The 20,037-nt window shown below is 46.2% G+C and overlaps 2 protein-coding genes across 2 annotated transcripts in view; one reads left to right on the plus strand and one right to left on the minus strand.

Annotated features, from left to right (window-relative positions):
* LOC109887391 (uncharacterized) overlaps window positions 1–6,614 on the plus strand; it is a 28,679-nt gene extending 22,065 nt beyond the window's left edge. Inside the window, exons 5-6 of the mRNA XM_031816002.1 lie at window positions 3,247–3,397; window positions 5,790–6,614. Coding sequence (XP_031671862.1) covers window positions 3,247–3,397; window positions 5,790–6,299 — 661 coding nt within the window. The 3' untranslated portion in view covers window positions 6,300–6,614. The remainder of the gene's footprint in view (window positions 1–3,246; window positions 3,398–5,789) is intronic.
* A 7,152-nt stretch (window positions 6,615–13,766) lies between these two features.
* Window positions 13,767–20,037, minus strand: part of LOC109885662 (probable E3 ubiquitin-protein ligase HERC1) — a 211,746-nt gene continuing 205,475 nt past the window's right edge. The window contains 2 exon segments of the mRNA XM_031815997.1: window positions 13,767–15,429; window positions 17,326–17,505. Of these exon segments, the coding sequence (XP_031671857.1) occupies window positions 15,244–15,429; window positions 17,326–17,505 (366 nt within the window). The 3' untranslated portion in view covers window positions 13,767–15,243.

Below are 20,037 nucleotides of genomic sequence, written 5' to 3' on the forward strand. Positions count from 1 at the left end.
GGTGTAATCTGTAGGCTAACAGGACTTTAACCCACTGTTATGTGGGTAGGGGTGTAATCTGTAGGCTAACGGGACTTTAGCCCACTGTTATGTGGGTAGGGGTGTAATCTGTATGTGATGCTAACAGGACTTTAACCCACTGTTATGTGGGTAGGGGTGTAATCTGTAGGCTAACGGTACTTCAACCCACTGTTATGTGGGTAGGGGTGTAATCTGTATGCTAACGGGACTTTAACCCACTGTTATGTGGGTAGGGGTGTAATCTGTATGATAACGGGACTTTAACCCACTGTTATGTGGGTAGGGGTGTAATCTGTATGTGTGTGAGGAGGAATCAGACCACATGTAGAGCAGCTCACAGCAGGTGACTTCTCATTATGGAACCCAGAATAATCTGAACCCACTACAGAGAGGATGAGGAGGAGAGGAGGAGGAAATGGGAGGCAGAGGAGAGGAGGAGGAGGAGGGAAGGGGAGGCAGATGAGAGGAGGAGGAAGAGGAGAGGAGGAAAGGGGAGGCAGAGGAGAGGAGGGAAGTGGAGGCAGATGAGAAGGAGGAGAGGAGAAGGATGAATAGGCAAGACGAAAGAGAGAGAGGGGGGAGGAGGTGTTGGTGAAACAGTGTTAAATCCCACTGGCTGCTTAAAGCAGCAGAGCACACACACACACACACACACACACACACACACACACACACACACACACACACACACACACACACACCACACACACACACACACACACACACACACACACACACACACTGAGCGAGGCCACTACGGGGCGATAGATAGGCAGTCGAACGGCCTCGGGGCTTACTGACTATTTATAGCGGTGAATGGAAGGAACAGGGGCCCTCGCTTCCTCCCTTGCTCCCTCCCTCCCTCCCTCGCACGCTGCCACGTGTGGACAGGATCATGCAGCATGTGTGACTGAATGTACAGCAGCATAGCTGCACAGACACTCAAGCAGGCAACAGGCAGGCAACAGGCAGGCAGCAAGCAGGCAGCAAGCAGGCAACAAGCAGGCAACAGGCAGGCAACAAGCAGGCAACAAGCAGGCAGCAAGCAGGCAGCAAGCAGGCAACAGGCAGGCAACAAGCAGGCAGCAAGCAGGCAACAAGCAGGCAGCAAGCAGGCAACAGGCAGGCAACAAGCAGGCAACAAGCAGGCAGCAAGCAGGCAACAGGCAGGCAACAAGCAGGCAGCAAGCAGGCAACAAGCAGGCAACAAGCAGGCAGCAAGCAGGCAACAAGCAGGCAGCAAGCAGGCAGCAAGCAGGCAACAAGCAGGCAACAAGCAGGCAGCAAGCAGGCAACAAGCATGCAACAAGCAGGCAGCAAACAGGCAACAAGCAGGCAGCAAGCAGGCAACAGGCAGGCAACAGGCAGGCAACAAGCATGCAACAAGCAGGCAGCAAGCAGGCAACAAGCATGCAACAAGCAGGCAGCAAGCAGGCAGCAAGCAGGCAGCAAGCAGGCAACAAGCATGCAACAAGCAGGCAGCAAGCAGGCAGCAAGCAGGCAACAAGCATGCAACAAGCAGGCAGCAAGCAGGCAGCAAGCAGGCAACAAGCAGGCAGCAAGCAGGCAACAAGCAGGCAGCAAGCAGGCAGCAAGCAGGCAACCATCAGGCAACAAGCAGGCAGCAAGCAGGCAACAAGCAGGCAACAAGCAGGCAGCAAGCATGCAACAAGCAGGCAGCAAGCAGGCAACAAGCAGGCAACAAGCAGGCAGCAAGCAGGCAACAAGCAGGCAACAAGCAGGCAGCAAGCATGCAACAAGCAGGCAGCAAGCAGGCAACAAGCAGGCAACAAGCAGGCAGCAAGCAGGCAGCAAGCAGGCAACAAGCAGGCAGCAAGCAGGCAGCAAGCAGGCAGCACACAGCATCACGTCACATTTCTCCTGTAGAGGTAAACAGGCCCAGGTCAGAGGCAGAATGTACAGATGAGATCAGTGGAGGTTTGGAACGGACACAGACATGACAATATGCTGAACCTGTTTATTCACTGACATATATGTCATCACCAACTCTCGCTCCGTTTGCCTCCCAAATGGCACCCTGGACAAAAGTAGTGCCCTATATAGGGAATAGGGCTCTGGTCTAAAGTAGTGCACTATATAGGGAATAGGGCTCTGGTCTAAAGTAGTGCACTATATAGGGAATAGGGCTCTGGTCTAAAGTAGTGCACTATATAGGGAATAGGGCTCTGGTCTAAAGTAGTGTACTATATAGGGAATAGGGCTCTGGTCTAAAGTAGTGCACTATATAGGGAATAGGGCTCTGGTCTAAAGTAGTGCACTATATAGGGAATAGGCCTCTGGTCTAAAGTAGTGCACTATATAGGGAATAGGGCTCTGGTCTAAAGTAGTGCACTATATAGGGAATAGGGCTCTGGTCTAAAGTAGTGCACTATATAGGGAATAGGGCTCTGGTCTAAAGTAGTGCACTATATAGGGAATAGGGCTCTGGTCTAAAGTAGTGCACTATATAGGGAATAGGCCTCTGGTCTATAGTAGTACCACTATATAGGGAATAGGGCTCTGGTCTAAAGTAGTGCACTATATAGGGAATAGGCCTCTGGTCTATAGTAGTGCACTATATAGGGAATAGGCCTCTGGTCTATAGTAGTGTACTATATAGGGATAGGCCTCTGGTCTATAGTAGTACCACTATATAGGGATAGGCCTCTGGTCTATAGTAGTACCACTATATAGGGATAGGCCTCTGGTCTATAGTAGTGTACTATATAGGGATAGGCCTCTGGTCTATAGTAGTACCACTATATAGGGAATAGGGCTCTGGTCTATAGTAGTGTACTATATAGGGATAGGCCTCTGGTCTATAGTAGTACCACTATATAGGGAATAGGGCTCTGGTCTATAGTAGTGTACTATATAGGGATAGGCCTCTGGTCTATAGTAGTACCACTATATAGGGAATAGGGCTCTGGTCTATAGTAGTGTACTATATAGGGATAGGCCTCTGGTCTATAGTAGTACCACTATATAGGGATAGGCCTCTGGTCTATAGTAGTGTACTAGAACCCTGTTATATTATGTGTTCTGTGTTCTAAACCCTGTTCTATTATCTGTTCTGTGTTCTAAACCCTGTTCTAGTATGTGTTCTGTGTTCTAAACCCTGTTCTGTTATCTGTTCTGTGTTCTAAACCCTGTTATTTTATGTGTTCTGTGTTCTATTCTCTTTCTGTGTTCTAAATCTTGGTATGTTCTGTGTTCTGTTTGTAGTGAGCGCTACGTCAGTGTGATCCTGAAGATGGAAGCGATGCTCCATAGCTGGTTTCCTCAAGTCAGATCCCGCCCAGACCCAGACCCAGGCCCAGACCCAGACCCAGATCAGCACAATGACAGCCAGGAAGAGCACCACACTCCAGCTAAGGTAAAGGTCTTTAACAGTGAGGTTTGATGAAAGACTGTTCCAATATTGACACCAGCATAACACTTAGAATGATAGAATGCATGTCCAGAACACTGCTACATCGTAGATCAGATACTGGTTCTGTTCCAACACTACCATTCCATTTAGAATGTCCAGAACACTGCTACATCGTAGATGAGATACTGGTTCTGTTCCAACACTACCATTCCATTTAGAATGTCCAGAACACTGCTACATCGTAGATGAGATACTGGTTCGGTTCCAACACTACCATTCCATTTAGAATGTCCAGAACACTGCTACATCGTAGATGAGATACTGGTTCTGTTCCAACACTACCATTCCATTTAGAATGTCCAGAACACTGCTACATTGTATGTGGTAGCTATGCTAGTAGGAAGATAGGAGAGCAGCCACTTTCAGTGCAGTTTGGAATGCAACCCTACAGGTAGGAGTTGAGGGAGGAAGGGAGGGAGGAAGGGAGGGAGGGAGGGAGGGAGGAGAGGAGCCCAACATATCCATTATCCTGAGAATAGCAGGAAGAGGACAGAGCAGGTTTTACAATCTATCTCTTCAGGAGGGGAATTATAGAGGTGTCATGTCACATAAGACAATGGACTGAGAACAACAGAGGAATGTCTTAGAGGACAGGTAGAGGTCTGGAAGAGGAGGAGTAGAGGGAGTAGGAGAGAAGGGACGAGGAGAGAAGGAGGAAGAGTAGAGGGAGTAGGAGAGAAGGGACGAGGAGAGAAGGGAGGAAGAGTAGAGGGAGTAGGAGAGAAAGGAGGAGGAGTAGAGGGAGTAGGAGAGAAAGGAGGAGGAGTAGAGGGAGTAGGAGAGAAGGGAGGATGAGGGGGAAGGGAGGAGTAGAGGGAGTAGGAGAGGAGGGAGGAGGAGAGAAGGGAGGAAGAGTAGAGGGAGTAGTAGAAGGAGGAGAGAAGGGAGGAGGAGTAGAGGGAGTAGGAGAGAAGGGAGGAGGAGAGAAGGGAGGAGGAGTAGAGGGAGGAGGAGAGGGAAGGGAGGAGGAGAGAGGGGAGGAGGAGAGGGAAGGGAAGGGAGGAGTAGAGAAGGGAGGAGGAGAGAAGGGAGGAGGAGTAGAGGGAGTAGGAGAGGGAAGGGAGGAGGAGAGAAGGGAGGAGGAGAGGGACGGGAGGAGTAGAGGGAAGGGAGGAGGAGAGAAGGGAGGAGGAGAGGGAAGGGAGGAGGAGTAGAGAGAGGAGTAGAGGGAAGGGAGGAGGAGTAGAGGGAAGGGAGGAGGAGAGAAGGGAGGATGAGGGGGAAGGGAGGAGGAGAGAAGGGAGGAGGAGAGGAGGGAGGAGGAGAGAAGGGAGGAGCGGTAGAGGGAGTAGTAGAAGAAGGAGGAGAGAAGGGAGGAGTAGGAGAGAAGGGAGGAGAAGAGAAGGGAGGAGGAGTAGAGGGAAGGGAGGAGGAGTAGAGGGAGGAGGAGAGGGAAGGGAGAAGGAGAGAGGGGAGGAGGAGAGGGAAGGGAAGGGAGGAGTAGAGAAGGGAGGAGGAGATAAGGGAGGAGGAGTAGAGGGAGTAGGAGAGGGAAGGGAGGAGGAGAGAAGGGAGGAGTAGAGGGAAGGGAGGAGGAGAGAAGGGAGGAGGAGAGGGAAGGGAGGAGGAGTAGAAAGAGGAGTAGAGGGAAGGGAGGAGGAGTAGAGGGAAGGGAGGAGGAGAGAAGGGAGGATGAGGGGGAAGGGAGGAGGAGAGAAGGGAGGAGGAGAGGAGGGAGGAGGAGAGAAGGGAGGAGCGGTAGAGGGAGTAGTAGAAGAAGGAGGAGAGAAGGGAGGAGTAGGAGAGAAGGGAGGAGAAGAGAAGGGAGGAGGAGTAGAGGGAAGGGAGGAGGAGTAGAGGGAAGGGAGAAGGAGAGAGGGGAGGAGGAGAGGGAAGGGAAGGGAGGAGTAGAGAAGGGAGGAGGAGATAAGGGAGGAGGAGTAGAGGGAGTAGGAGAGGGAAGGGAGGAGGAGAGAAGGGAGGAGGAGAGGGATGGGAGGAGTAGAGGGAAGGGAGGAGGAGAGAAGGGAGGAGGAGAGAGAAGGGAGGATGAGTAGAGAGAGGAGTAGAGGGAAGGGAGGAGGAGTAGAGGGAAGGGAAGAGGAGTAGAGGGAGGAGGAAAAACAAGGTTCCTAATTTTCCCCTCTCGTGCCAGACCGACTGCGTTCTGTTCTCTCCCCCTCGGAAGATGTTAGACAATTGAAGTTATGATGTCATCACCAGATAACACTCTGGAGTCTAGAATCCCATTAGAAAGCAGGAGACAGAATTCTACTCAGTCAGGATGGCATAATGTCTCTTAAGGAAGAAGGATATTCTACTATTCTTTGTAGTCAGTTCTTCATGGTGGACAAAGGGATACAAACTGAACCTATTCCGTTCTGACTCTCCACAGCAGTACCAGGCCCCAGCCCAGCCACCACCTCCAGCCTCTCCTCCCGTCGTCTCCCCCCCAGAGGGTGACCACCACCCAGCACTGCGAGCCTCCGACGGACCCCTGCCCAGCTCCTTCCCCTACTCCTCTGCCACTCATCTCAAACGTCTCCACACCGCCCCCATCTGCTCCTCCAACACAGAGACAGAGACAGCCCAGCAAGAGCCACCGGGCCTGGTCAGGCCCTCCACCGCCTGCTCCCTGGGATCCAACCGTCCAGCCGACGACCAGGAACAGACCCAAGACGACGCGGTCTCCTCCAGCACTGACCCCCAGGGGAGCACTGTGGACCCCCACCTCCAGACCCACCCTTACAGAGTCAGACCCCGAGCCCACCGACGAGGGCCTCCGTCTGGGAAGATCAGCTCGCCCTGCCTGGAGAGGCTGCTCCAGTCCAAGGAGAGCATCATCTCACCCAGAAACATGGGAGGTCAGAGTCCGGGAGGTGGTGGGGAGAGCAGCCGTTCGTAACAGCTAGACTCAGACATGGTCCATGGAGGAGATAAGGACTGATCTGGGCACAGAGTTGACCCGGGAGACACAGAGCTGTATCTTTCCACAACAGGCTCCCCAATACAGCAGGGGGCAAAGGTCGGTGTCTGAGCGGGACGCTGTCTCTTTAAGAGCTGTGTGTCATGTGATCCATCATGTGATCCAACTACGGTTGGTTTATCTGCAGTAAGACACTGAGACATGGAGGAGAGGAGAAATATTATAGACCTGCAGTGAGACACAGAGATATGGAGGAGACATATTATAGACCTGCAGTAAGACACTGAGACATGGAGGAGACATATTATAGACCTGCAGTAAGACACTGAGACATGGAGGAGACATATTATAGACCTGCAGTAAGACACTGAGACATGGAGGAGAGGAGACATATTATAGACCTGCAGTAAGACACAGAGACATGGAGGAGAGGAGAATTATTATAGACCTGCAGTAAGACACTGAGACATGGAGGAGAGGATACATATTATAGACCTGCAGTAAGACACAGAGACATGGAGGAGACATATTATAGACCTGCAGTAAGACACAGAGACATGGGGGGGGGGAAATTATTATAGACCTGCAGTAAGACACTGAGACATGGAGGAGACATATTATAGACCTGCAGTAAGACACAGAGACATGGAGGAGAGGAGAAATATTATAGACCTGCAGTAAGACACTGAGACATGGAGGAGACATATTATAGACCTGCAGTAAGACACTGAGACATGGAGGAGACATATTATAGACCTGCAGTAAGACACAGAGACATGGAGGAGAGGAGACATATTATAGACCTGCAGTAAGACACTGAGACATGGAGGAGAGGAGAAATATTATAGACCTGCAGTAAGACACTGAGACATGGAGGAGACATATTATAGACCTGCAGTAAGACACTGAGACATGGAGGAGACATATTATAGACCTGCAGTAAGACACTGAGACATGGAGGAGAGGAGACATATTATAGACCTGCAGTAAGACACAGAGACATGGAGGAGACATATTATAGACCTGCAGTGAGACACAGAGATATGGAGGAGACATATTATAGACCTGCAGTAAGACACTGAGACATGGAGGAGACATATTATAGACCTGCAGTAAGACACAGAGACATGGAGGTGAGGAGACATATTATAGACCTGCAGTAAGACACGGAGACATGGAGGAGACATATTATAGACCTGCAGTAAGACACAGAGACATATTATAGACCTGCAGTAAGACACTGAGACATGGAGGAGACATATTATAGACCTGCAGTAAGACACAGAGACATGGAGGAGACATATTATAGACCTGCAGTAAGACACAGAGACATGGAGGAGAGGAGACATATTATAGACCTGCAGTAAGATACTGAGACATGGAGGAGAGGATACATATTATAGACCTGCAGTAAGACACTGAGACATGGAGGAGAGGAGACATATTATAGACCTGCAGTAAGACACTGAGACATGGAGGATACATATTATAGACCTGCAGTAAGACACCGAGACATGGAGGAGAGGAGACATATTATAGACCTGCAGTAAGACACTGAGACATGGAGGAGACATATTATAGGCCTGCAGTAAGACACTGAGACATGGAGGAGAGGAGACATATTATAGACCTGCAGTAAGACACAGACATGGAGGAGAGGAGACATATTATAGACCTGCAGTAAGACACAGAGACATGGAGGAGAGGAGACATATTATAGACCTGCAGTAAGACACAGACATGGAGGAGAGGAGACATATTATAGACCTGCAGTAAGACACAGAGACATGGAGGAGAGGAGACATATTATAGACCTGCAGTAAGACACAGACATGGAGGAGAGGAGACATATTATAGACCTGCAGTAAGACACAGAGACATGGAGGAGAGGAGACATATTATAGACCTGCAGTAAGACACAGAGACATGGAGGAGAGGAGACATATTATAGACCTGCAGTAAGACACAGAGACATGGAGGAGAGGAGACCTTGGTTTTGTGTGTTATCTTGAGGACAGACAGAGAGAGAGAGGTGTAAAACAGAAAGGGTCTTGGGTAAAGGAGAGAAACACATCTCCATCAATATCCTACATGCAGTAGCCTTGCCCATCACTTTCATTTGGTGCAGTTGAGTTGGACTTATCTGGACTGAGCAAGTTGAGCTGGACTTATCTGGACTGAGGAAGTTGAGTTGGACTTATCTGGCCTGAGGAAGTTGAGTTGGACTTATCTGGCCTGAGGAAGTTGAGTTGGACTTATCTGGACTGAGGAAGTTGAGTTGGATTTATCTGGACTGAGGAAGTTGAGTTGGACTTATCGGGCCTGAGGAAGTTGGACTTATCTGGCCTGAGGAAGTTGGACTTATCTGGCCTGAGGAAGTTGGACTTATCTGGCCTGAGAAAGTTGAGTTGGACTTATCTGGACTGAGGAAGTTGAGTTGGACTTATCTGGCCTGAGGAAGTTGAGTTGGACTTATCTGGCCTGAGGAAGTTGGACTTATCTGGCCTGAGGAAGTTGAGGGTTATCAGATGGATAAATGGTTGGACTGGATAGCCTGGTTTCCCATCTGGGAACAAGAAGGGTCTTAAAAGCAGGAATAATAACAGGAACAATAACAGGAATACTGGGATATGGGCTCTCGTTATTCCGACAGCTGACAGAATGTGATTAGATCCCAAATGGCCCCCTGATATCCATCCTGGTAGAGGAGTATCACATGTGAAAGGTAACTAACCACTCACTCAGCTCTGACAGTTGGACTCTTCCTTCATTCAGTCCACTTGTTTTTGTTAGTTGACACAATAGCGCGACCTCATGTTGACACCATGTCCACGTTGGACCATAGATAGGATCAACAACAACAACGACGAGACAACCAGACGTCAGCCATTCCACCCATCAGCTTGGCCCTGACACGACTCCATGCTCCTTCTGTGTGACGCTCCAAGGGACACTGTGGAGACCTTGAACTACACCAAGAGAAGATTTATTTGGTCACCGGCAGACAGACAGACAGACAGAGAGAGAGAGAGACAAACTATGAAGACAGAGAGAGAGACAGAGAGAGACAGAGACAGACTATGAAGACAGAGAGAGAGACAGAGAGACTATGAAGACAGAGAGAGCGACAGACAGAGAGACAGACTATGAAGACAGAGAGAGAGACAGACTATGCAGACAGAGAGAGAGACAGACTATGAAGACAGAGAGAGAGACAGACTATGAAGACAGAGAGAGAGACAGACTATGAAGACAGAGAGAGCGACAGACAGAGAGACAGACTATGAAGGCAGAGAGAGAGACAGACTATGAAGACAGAGAGAGCGACAGACAGAGAGACAGACTATGAAGACAGAGAGAGAGACAGACTATGCAGACAGAGAGAGAGACAGACTATGAAGACAGAGAGAGAGACAGACTATGAAGACAGAGAGAGAGACAGACTATGAAGACAGAGAGAGCGACAGACAGAGAGACAGACTATGAAGGCAGAGAGAGAGACAGACTATGAAGACAGAGAGAGCGACAGACAGAGAGACAGACTATGAAGGCAGAGAGAGAGACAGACTATGAAGACAGAGAGAGCGACAGAGAGAGAGACAGACTATGAAGACAGAGAGAGAGACAGACTATGCAGACAGAGAGAGAGACAGACTATGCAGACAGAGAGAGCGACAGAGAGAGAGACAGACTATGCAGACAGAGAGAGAGGAGACAGTCTTCCATAGAGAGCCTTAGCTACAGAGTGAGGGACAATATAACAGCCACAGTCCCTCCTACCAGCCATTTCCTGTTCTATCCAGTTAACCATTATCTCTGACAATCCTTCTACACACCAGATAATGGCTGGGTCCCCAATGGGGACATTTGGGATGCAGTCAATGTGGGAATCATATCTGACACCAGATACCATGTGATGTAAACAACAATATCTGACACCAGATACCATGTGATGTAAACAACAATATCTGACACCAGATACCATGTGATGTAAACAACAAATCTGACACCAGATACTAAATACCATGTGATGTAAACAACAATATCTGACACCAGATACTAGATACCATGTGATGTAAACAACATTATCTTACACCAGATACCATGTGATGTAAACAACAATATCTGACACCAGATACCATGTGATGTAAACAACCATATCTGACACCAGATACCATGTGATGTAAACAACCATATCTGACACCAGATACCATGTGATGTAAACAACAATATCTGACACCAGATACTAGATACCATGTGATGTAAACAACAATATCTGACACCAGATACCATGTGATGTAAACAACAATATCTGACTTCACACCAGATACTAGATACCATGTGATGTAATCAACAATATCTTACACCAGATACCATGTGATGTAAACAACAATATCTGACACCAGATACCATGTGATGTAAACAACAATATCTGACACCAGATACTAGATACCATGTGATGTAATCAACAATATCTGACACCAGATAACATGTGATGTAAACAACAATATCTGACACCAGATACTAGATACCATGTGACGTAAACAACAATATCTGACACCAGATACTAGATAACATATGATGTAAACAACAATATCTGACACCAGATACCATGTGATGTAAACAACAATATCTGATTCTAACAATATCTGACACCAGATACCATGTGATGTAAACAACAATATCTGATTCTAAACTGGCTCATGTGTGAACAGCAATATCTGACACCAGATACTAGATACCATGTGACGTAAACAACAATATCTGATTCTAAACTGGCTCATGTGTAAACAACAATATCTGATTCTAAACTGGCTCATGTGTAAACAACAATATCTGATTCTAAACTGGCTCATGTGTAAACAACAATATCTGACACCAGATACTAGATACCATGTGATGTAAACAACAATATCTGATTCTAAACTGGTTCATGTGTGAACAACAATATCTGATTCTAAACTGGCTCATGTGTAAACAACAATATCTGATTCTAAACTGGCTCATGTGTAAACAACAATATCTGACACCAGATACTAGATACCATGTGATGTAAACAACAATATCTGATTCTAAACTGGCTCATGTGTAAACAACAATATCTGATTCTAAACTGGCTCATGTGTAAACAACAATATCTGATTCTAAACTGGCTCATGTGTAAACAACAATATCTGACACCAGATACTAGATACCATGTGATGTAAACAACAATATCTGATTCTAAACTGGCTCATGTGTAAACAACAATATCTGATTCTAAACTGGCTCATGTGTAAACAACAATATCTGATTCTAAACTGGCTCATGTGTAAACAACAATATCTGATTCTAAACTGGCTCATGTGTGAACAACAATATCTGACACCAGATACTAGATACCATGTGACGTAAACAACAATATCTGATTCTAAACTGGCTCATGTGTAAACAACAATATCTGATTCTAAACTGGCTCATGTGTGAACAACAATATCTGATTCTAAACTGGCTCATGTGTAAACAACAATATCTGATTCTAAACTGACTCATGTGTAAACAACAATATCTGATTCTAAACTGGCTCATGTGTAAACAACAATATCTGATTCTAAACTGGCTCATGTGTAAACAACAATATCTGATTCTAAACTGGCTCATGTGTGAACAACAATATCTGATTCTAAACTGGCTCATGTGTAAACAACAATATCTGATTCTAAACTGGCTCATGTGTGAACAACAATATCTGACACCAGATACTAGATACCATGTGATGTAAACAACAATATCTGATTCTAAACTGACTCATGTGTAAACAACAATATCTGATTCTAAACTGGCTCATGTGTAAACAACAATATCTGATTCTAAACTGGCTCATGTGTAAACAACAATATCTGATTCTAAACTGGCTCATGTGTGAACAACAATATCTGATTCTAAACTGGCTCATGTGTGAACAACAATATCTGATTCTAAACTGGCTCATGTGTAAACAACAATATCTGATTCTAAACTGGCTCATGTGTGAACAGCAATATCTGACACCAGATACTGGCTCATGTGTAAACAACAATATCTGATTCTAAACTGGCTCATGTGTGAACAGCAATATCTGACACCAGATACTAGATACCATGTGACGTAAACAACAATATCTGATTCTAAACTGGCTCATGTGTAAACAACAATATCTGATTCTAAACTGGCTCATGTGTAAACAACAATATCTGATTCTAAACTGGCTCATGTGTAAACAACAATATCTGACACCAGATACTAGATACCATGTGATGTAAACAACAATATCTGATTCTAAACTGGCTCATGTGTAAACAACAATATCTGATTCTAAACTGGCTCATGTGTAAACAACAATATCTGATTCTAAACTGGCTCATGTGTAAACAACAATATCTGATTCTAAACTGGCTCATGTGTAAACAACAATATCTGATTCTAAACTGGCTCATGTGTAAACAACAATATCTGATTCTAAACTGGCTCATGTGTAAACAACAATATCTGATTCTAAACTGGCTCATGTGTGAACAACAATATCTGACACCAGATACTAGATACCATGTGACGTAAACAACAATATCTGATTCTAAACTGGCTCATGTGTAAACAACAATATCTGATTCTAAACTGGCTCATGTGTAAACAACAAAATCTGATTCTAAACTGGCTCATGTGTAAACAACAATATCTGACACCAGATACTAGATACCATGTGATGTAAACAACAATATCTGATTCTAAACTGGCTCATGTGTAAACAACAATATCTGATTCTAAACTGGCTCATGTGTGAACAACAATATCTGATTCTAAACTGGCTCATGTGTGAACAACAATATCTGATTCTAAACTGGCTCATGTGTAAACAACAATATCTGATTCTAAACTGGCTCATGTGTAAACAACAATATCTGACACCAGATACTAGATACCATGTGACGTAAACAACAATATCTGATTCTAAACTGGCTCATGTGTAAACAACAATATCTGATTCTAAACTGGCTCATGTGTAAACAACAATATCTGATTCTAAACTGGCTCATGTGTAAACAACAATATCTGATTCTAAACTGGCTCATGTGTAAACAACAATATCTGATTCTAAACTGGCGTGTGAACAACATACACATTGTTGAACAATGTCTTCTGACTCAAACGATGGGAAGGAGTTTTTTTTGTTTTGTTGTGTAAATATTTTTTGGGGGACAATGTTCCAAGGTTGATTTACTTTACCTCCCTAAAATGTGGCCTTTTGTGACATTTTTATACTATAATAAAAAGAAATGTGATGATATTTAGTTTTTTCTGCGAAAACAAAGTGTTTCTCCATAATGTTTTGTATTATAATTATAATATTCAGATTTCACGTTGGTTTCATTTCTAAAAACCGACCACTTCCAAGACCCCGCTATTGAACACAGAATAAACTTTAACAAGTCCGTTTCTGAAGCATTTTATTGAGTTTTGTTTGTTTTGTGTTCCTGCTTTAGGAAACACAGCATTGGCAATAAAAAAAAAAAATGAAAACAAAAATAAATATGGATATTTATGTAAAACATTTTCCTACTGAAACATTATACACAATTGTACAACATCATTTTTTAAATTTTCTTCTTCACTTGGGGTGAATGAATATTCTTATACACATTTTCCCCCAAAGACTTAAATAAAACTCCTCCATGCTAAAAACAAAAACCCTGAAAGAAATGAAACGATTAAAAAAACTAACCAAAATAAGAAGAATAATAATAAGAATCAATGAACTGCTTCTGGGTTTTTAAAAATTTGCTTAAAAAAAACGAAAACATAACTAATAAAAACCCATTCGGTGAAAAATAAAAACATTGAATCAAATCCATCCATTATGTCTTATGTGTTGAGAGTGGTAGAGAAACATGGGATATAATGACATGTTCAAAAGGGACCCGGGCCTTTTCCCATTCAGGTAAATGAACACTGTTGTTGCTGCTCTGTGACTTCCTACTGTACGTTGATAACGGACAACGAAGAAGATGTCATCCTTCTGGGTTTCTGCTGTGTGCCGCTCTGTGAGAGGACAGTCTATATTCCATCCAGGCCCGGTCTTTCCTGGGTCTCGTTGTGTGTGTGTGTGTGTGTGTAGTGAGGGTCTGTGAGAGGAGAGGACAGTCTATATTCCATCCAGGCCCGGTCTTTCCTGGGTCTCGTTGTGTGTGTGTGGTGAGGGTCTGTGAGAGGAGAGGACAGTCTATATTCCATCCAGGCCCGGTCTTTCCTGGGTCTCGTTGTGTGTGTGTGTGTGTGTGTGTAGTGAGGGTCTGTGAGAGGAGAGGACAGTCTATATTCCATCCAGGCCCGGTCTTTCCTGGGTCTCGTTGTGTGTGTGTGTAGTGAGGGTCTGTGAGAGGAGAGGACAGTCTATATTCCATCCAGGCCCGGTCTTTCCTGGGTCTCGTTGTGTGTGTGTGTGTGTGTGTGGTGAGGGTCTGTGAGAGGAGAGGACAGTCTATATTCCATCCAGGCCCGGTCTTTCCTGGGTCTCGTGTGTGTGTGTGTGTGTGTAGTGAGGGTCTGTGAGAGGAGAGGACAGTCTATATTCCATCCAGGCCCGGTCTTTCCTGGGTCTCGTGTGTGTGTGTGTGTGTGTGTGTGTGGTCAGGGTTTATGAGAGGAGAGGACAGTCTATATTCCATCCAGGCCCGGTCTTTCCTGGGTCTCGTTGTGTGTGTGGTGAGGGTCTGTGAGAGGAGAGGACAGTCTATATTCCATCCAGGCCCGGTCTTTCCTGGGTCTCGTTGTGTGTGTGTGTGTGTGTGTGGTGAGGGTCTGTGAGAGGAGAGGACAGTCTATATTCCATCCAGGCCCGGTCTTTCCTGGGTCTCGTGTGTGTGTGTGTGTGGTGAGGGTGCATCTGGTCTGGGCAGACTGTGGTTGGTCAGTAGTCCGTGTCCGAGCCCTCTGCGTTGTCTACGTTGCGTGACAACATGTAGTTGTCCATGTCGATGGAGCGACAGTTGTTGATGGCGTAGCGGAGTCTCTCTGCCATCACCGTCTGGCTGGAGTAAGGAGGCAGGCGCAGCTGGAAGAAACAGGTCTGGGAGGTCGGCAGGCTGTCATAGGGCTGTATGGGGGGGGTAGAGACGAGGAGGGGGGGAGACGGGACAGAGAGAGAGAGAGGTGGGGACAGAGAGAGAGGGGGGGGACAGAGAGAGAGAGAGGTGGGGGGCAGAGAGAGGGGGGGGAGGAGAGGGGGGGGCAGAGAGAGAGAGGGGGGGGGGGCAGAGAGAGGTGTTCATTACATCATCAACATTATCTTGCAATGTGTGTAGTTCTGTCTTTGAGCTGTTCGTCTATTGGCAGAGAAATGCATTGGCCTTTAGACTGGGGGAACACACTCTGGCATTTAGACTGGGGAACACACTCTGGCATTTAGCCTGGGGGAACACACTCTGGCATTTAGACTGGGGAACACACTCTGGCATTTAGACTGGGGAACACACTCTGGCATTTAGACTGGGGGAACACTCTGGCATTTAGACTGGGGAACACACTCTGGCATTTAGACTGGGGAACACACTCTGGCATTTAGACTGGGGAACACACTCTGGCATTTAGACTGGGGAACACACTCTGGCATTTAGACTGGGGAACACACTCTGGCATTTAGACTGGGGAACACTCTGGCATTTAGACTGGGGAACACACTCTGGCATTTAGACTGGGGAACACACTCTGGCATTTAGACTGGGGAACACACTCTGGCATTTAGACTGGGGAACACACTCTGACATTTAGACTGGGGAACACACTCTGGCATTTAGACTGGGGGAACACTCTGGCATTTAGACTGGGGAACACACTCTGGCCTTTAGCCTGAGGGAACACACGCTGGCATTTAGCCTGAGGGAACACACACTGGCATTTAGCCTGAGGGAACACACACTGGCATTTAGACTGGGGGAACACTCTGGCATTTAGACTGGGGGAACACTCTGGCATTTAGACTGGGGGAACACTCTGGCATTTAGACTGGGGGAACACACTCTGGCATTTAGACTGGGGAACACACTCTGGCATTTAGACTGGGGAACACACTCTGGCCTTTAGCCTGAGGGAACACACACTGGAATTTAGCCTGAGGGAACACACACTGGCATTTAGACTGGGGGAACACTCTGGCATTTAGCCTGAGGGAACACACACTGGCATTTAGACTGGGGGAACACTCTGGCATTTAGACTGGGGGAACACTCTGGCATTTAGCCTGAGGGAACACACACTGGCATTTAGACTGGGGGAACACTCTGGCATTTAGACTGGGGGAACACTCTGGCATTTAGACTGGGGGAACACACTCTGGCATTTAGACTGGGGGAACACACTGGCATTTAGACTGGGGGAACACTCTGGCATTTAGACTGGGGGAACACACTCTGGCATTTAGACTGGGGGAACACACACTGGCATTTAGACTGGGGGAACACTCTGGCATTTAGACTGGGGGAACACTCTGGCATTTAGACTGGGGGAACACACACAGACAGACAGACAGCATGCTATAAACACTGTATATAGAATAATACAGACAGACAGACACAGGACGAGACGAACACTGTCGACCCCTGATCATCTGAACCAAGATCAGTCCTAACCATGTCTAGTCTGGCTAACAGCTGATGTCAGCCCCTTATCATCTGAACCGAGATCAGCCCTAACCATGTCTAGTCTGGCTAACAGCTGATGTCAGTCCCTTATCATCTGAACCAAGATCAGTCCTAACCATGTCTAGTCTGGCCAACAGCTGATGTCAGCCCCTTATCATCTGAACCAAGATCAGTCGGTGGGGATGGCCTTTCTCACTCACCCCTTTCATGATCTGGAACCTCTGGGAGGTGTGTGTGTGTGTGTGTGTGTGTGTGTGTGTGTGTCTGTGTGTGTGTGTATGTGTTTGTGTGTGTTGGTATGTGTGTGTGTGTTGGTATGTGTGTGTGTGTGTTGGAGGCGGTGGTTGTCTTACCCTGTCCACCTTCATGATCTGGAACCTCTGGGAGATGTCAGCTGTGTTGGCGGGCAGCCTGGACCGTCCCGAGACGAAGCGCATGAACAGAACCCTCTCCTCGTTGGAGAAGTCCTCTAGGGTCTGCCAGAACCACTGGACCTGAGTGTGATGCTCTTCTACCTCACGGTACCGCACAACCTGGAAATAACACAGCCATTACCTCATGGTACCACACTACTTGTAATTAACACAGCCATTACCTCATGGTACCACACTGCCTGTAATTAATACAGCCGTTAACACAGCCATTACCTCATGGTACCACACTACCTGTAATTAACACAGCCATTACCTCACGGTACCACACTACCTGTAATTAACACAGCCATTACCTCATGGTACCACACTACCTGTAATTAACACAGCCATTACCTCATGGTACCACACTACCTGTAATTAACACAGCCATTACCTCATGGTACCACACTACCTGTAATTAACACAGCCATTAATACATCCATTACCTCATGGTACCACACTACCTGTAATTAACACAGCCATTACCTCATGGTACCACACTACCTGTAATTAATACAGCCATTAACACAGCCATTACCTCATGGTACCACACTACCTGTAATTAACACAGCCATTAATACATCCATTACCTCATGGTACCACACTACCTGTAATTAACACAGCCATTACCTCATGGTACCACACTACCTGTAATTAACACAGCCATTACCTCATGGTACCACACTACCTGTAATTAACACAGCCATTACCTCATGGTACCACACTACTTGTAATTAACACAGCCATTACCTCATGGTACCACACTGCCTGTAATTAATACAGCCGTTAACACAGCCATTACCTCATGGTACCACACTACCTGTAATTAACACAGCCATTACCTCACGGTACCACACTACCTGTAATTAACACAGCCATTACCTCATGGTACCACACTACCTGTAATTAACACAGCCATTACCTCATGGTACCACACTACCTGTAATTAACACAGCCATTAATACATCCATTACCTCATGGTACCACACTACCTGTAATTAACACAGCCATTACCTCATGGTACCACACTACCTGTAATTAATACAGCCATTAACACAGCCATTACCTCATGGTACCACACTACCTGTAATTAACACAGCCATTAATACATCCATTACCTCATGGTACCACACTACCTGTAATTAACACAGCCATTACCTCATGGTACCACACTACCTGTAATTAACACAGCCATTACCTCATGGTACCACACTACCTGTAATTAACACAGCCATTACCTCATGGTACCACACTACCTGTAATTAACACAGCCATTACCTCACGGTACCACACTACCTGTAATTAACACAGCCATTACCTCATGGTACCACACTACCTGTAATTAACACAGCCATTACCTCACGGTACCACACTACCTGTAATTAACACAGCCATTACCTCATGGTACCACACTGCCTGTAATTAACACAGCCATTACCTCATGGTACCACACTACCTGTAATTAATACAGCCGTTAACACAGCCATTACCTCATGGTACCACACTACCTGTAATTAATACAGCCATTAATACAGACATCAATACAACAATCAGCAAGCCAATCAGTCAGTCAGTCAATCAGTCAGTCAGCCAGCCAGCCAATAAATCAGTCAGTCAGTCAATAAATCAGTCAGCCAGTCAATCAATCAATCAGTCAGTCAGCCAATCAGTCAGTCAATCAATCAGTCAATCAGTCAGTAAGCCAGCCAATCAGTCAGTCAGTCAGTCAGTCAGCCAATCAGTCAGTCAGCCAGACAATCAATCAGTCAGTCAGTCAATCATCACTTAGTCAATCAGTCAGTCAATCAGTCAGTCAGTCAGGCAGTCAGTCAGCCAATCATCACTTAGTCAGTCAGTCAGTCAATCAATCAGTCAGCCAGTCAATCAGTCAGTCAGCCAGTCAATCAATCAGTCAGCCAATCAGTCAGTCAATCAGTCAGTAAGCCAGCCAATCAGTCAGTCAGTCAGTCAGTCAGCCAATCAGTCAGTCAGCCAGCCAATCAGTCAGCCAGACAATCAATCAGTCAGTCAGTCAGTCAGTCAGTCAATCAGTCAGTCAGTCAATAAATCAGTCAGCCAGTCAATCAGTCAGTCAGCCAGTCAATCAATCAATCAGTCAGTCAGCCAATCAGTCAGTCAATCAATCAGTCAATCAGTCAGTAAGCCAGCCAATCAGTCAGTCAGTCAGTCAATCAGTCAGTCAGCCAGACAATCATCACTTAGTCAATCAGTCAGTCAGTCAGTCAGCCAATCATCACTTAGTCAGTCAGTCAGTCAATCAATCAGTCAGCCAGTCAATCAGTCAGTCAGCCAGTCAGCCAATCAGTCAGCCAGACAATCAATCAGTCAGTCAGTCAGTCAATCATCACTTAGTCAATCAGTCAGTCAATCAGTCAGTCAGTCAGGCAGTCAGTCAGCCAATCATCACTTAGTCAGTCAGTCAGTCAATCAATCAGTCAGTCAGCCAATCATCACTTAGTCAGTCAGTCAATCAATCAATCAGTCAGTCAGCCAGTCAGTCAGTCAGTCATCACTTAGTCAATCAGTCAGCCAATCATCACTTAGTTAGTCAGTCAGTCAATCAGTCAGCCAGCCAGTCAGGCAGTCAGTCAGCCAGTCAGCTAATCAATCAGTCAGTCAGCCAGTCAGCCA

This window comes from Oncorhynchus kisutch, unplaced genomic scaffold (genome assembly GCF_002021735.2).
Source record: "Oncorhynchus kisutch isolate 150728-3 unplaced genomic scaffold, Okis_V2 scaffold722, whole genome shotgun sequence".
NCBI classification, from domain to species: domain Eukaryota; kingdom Metazoa; phylum Chordata; class Actinopteri; order Salmoniformes; family Salmonidae; genus Oncorhynchus; species Oncorhynchus kisutch.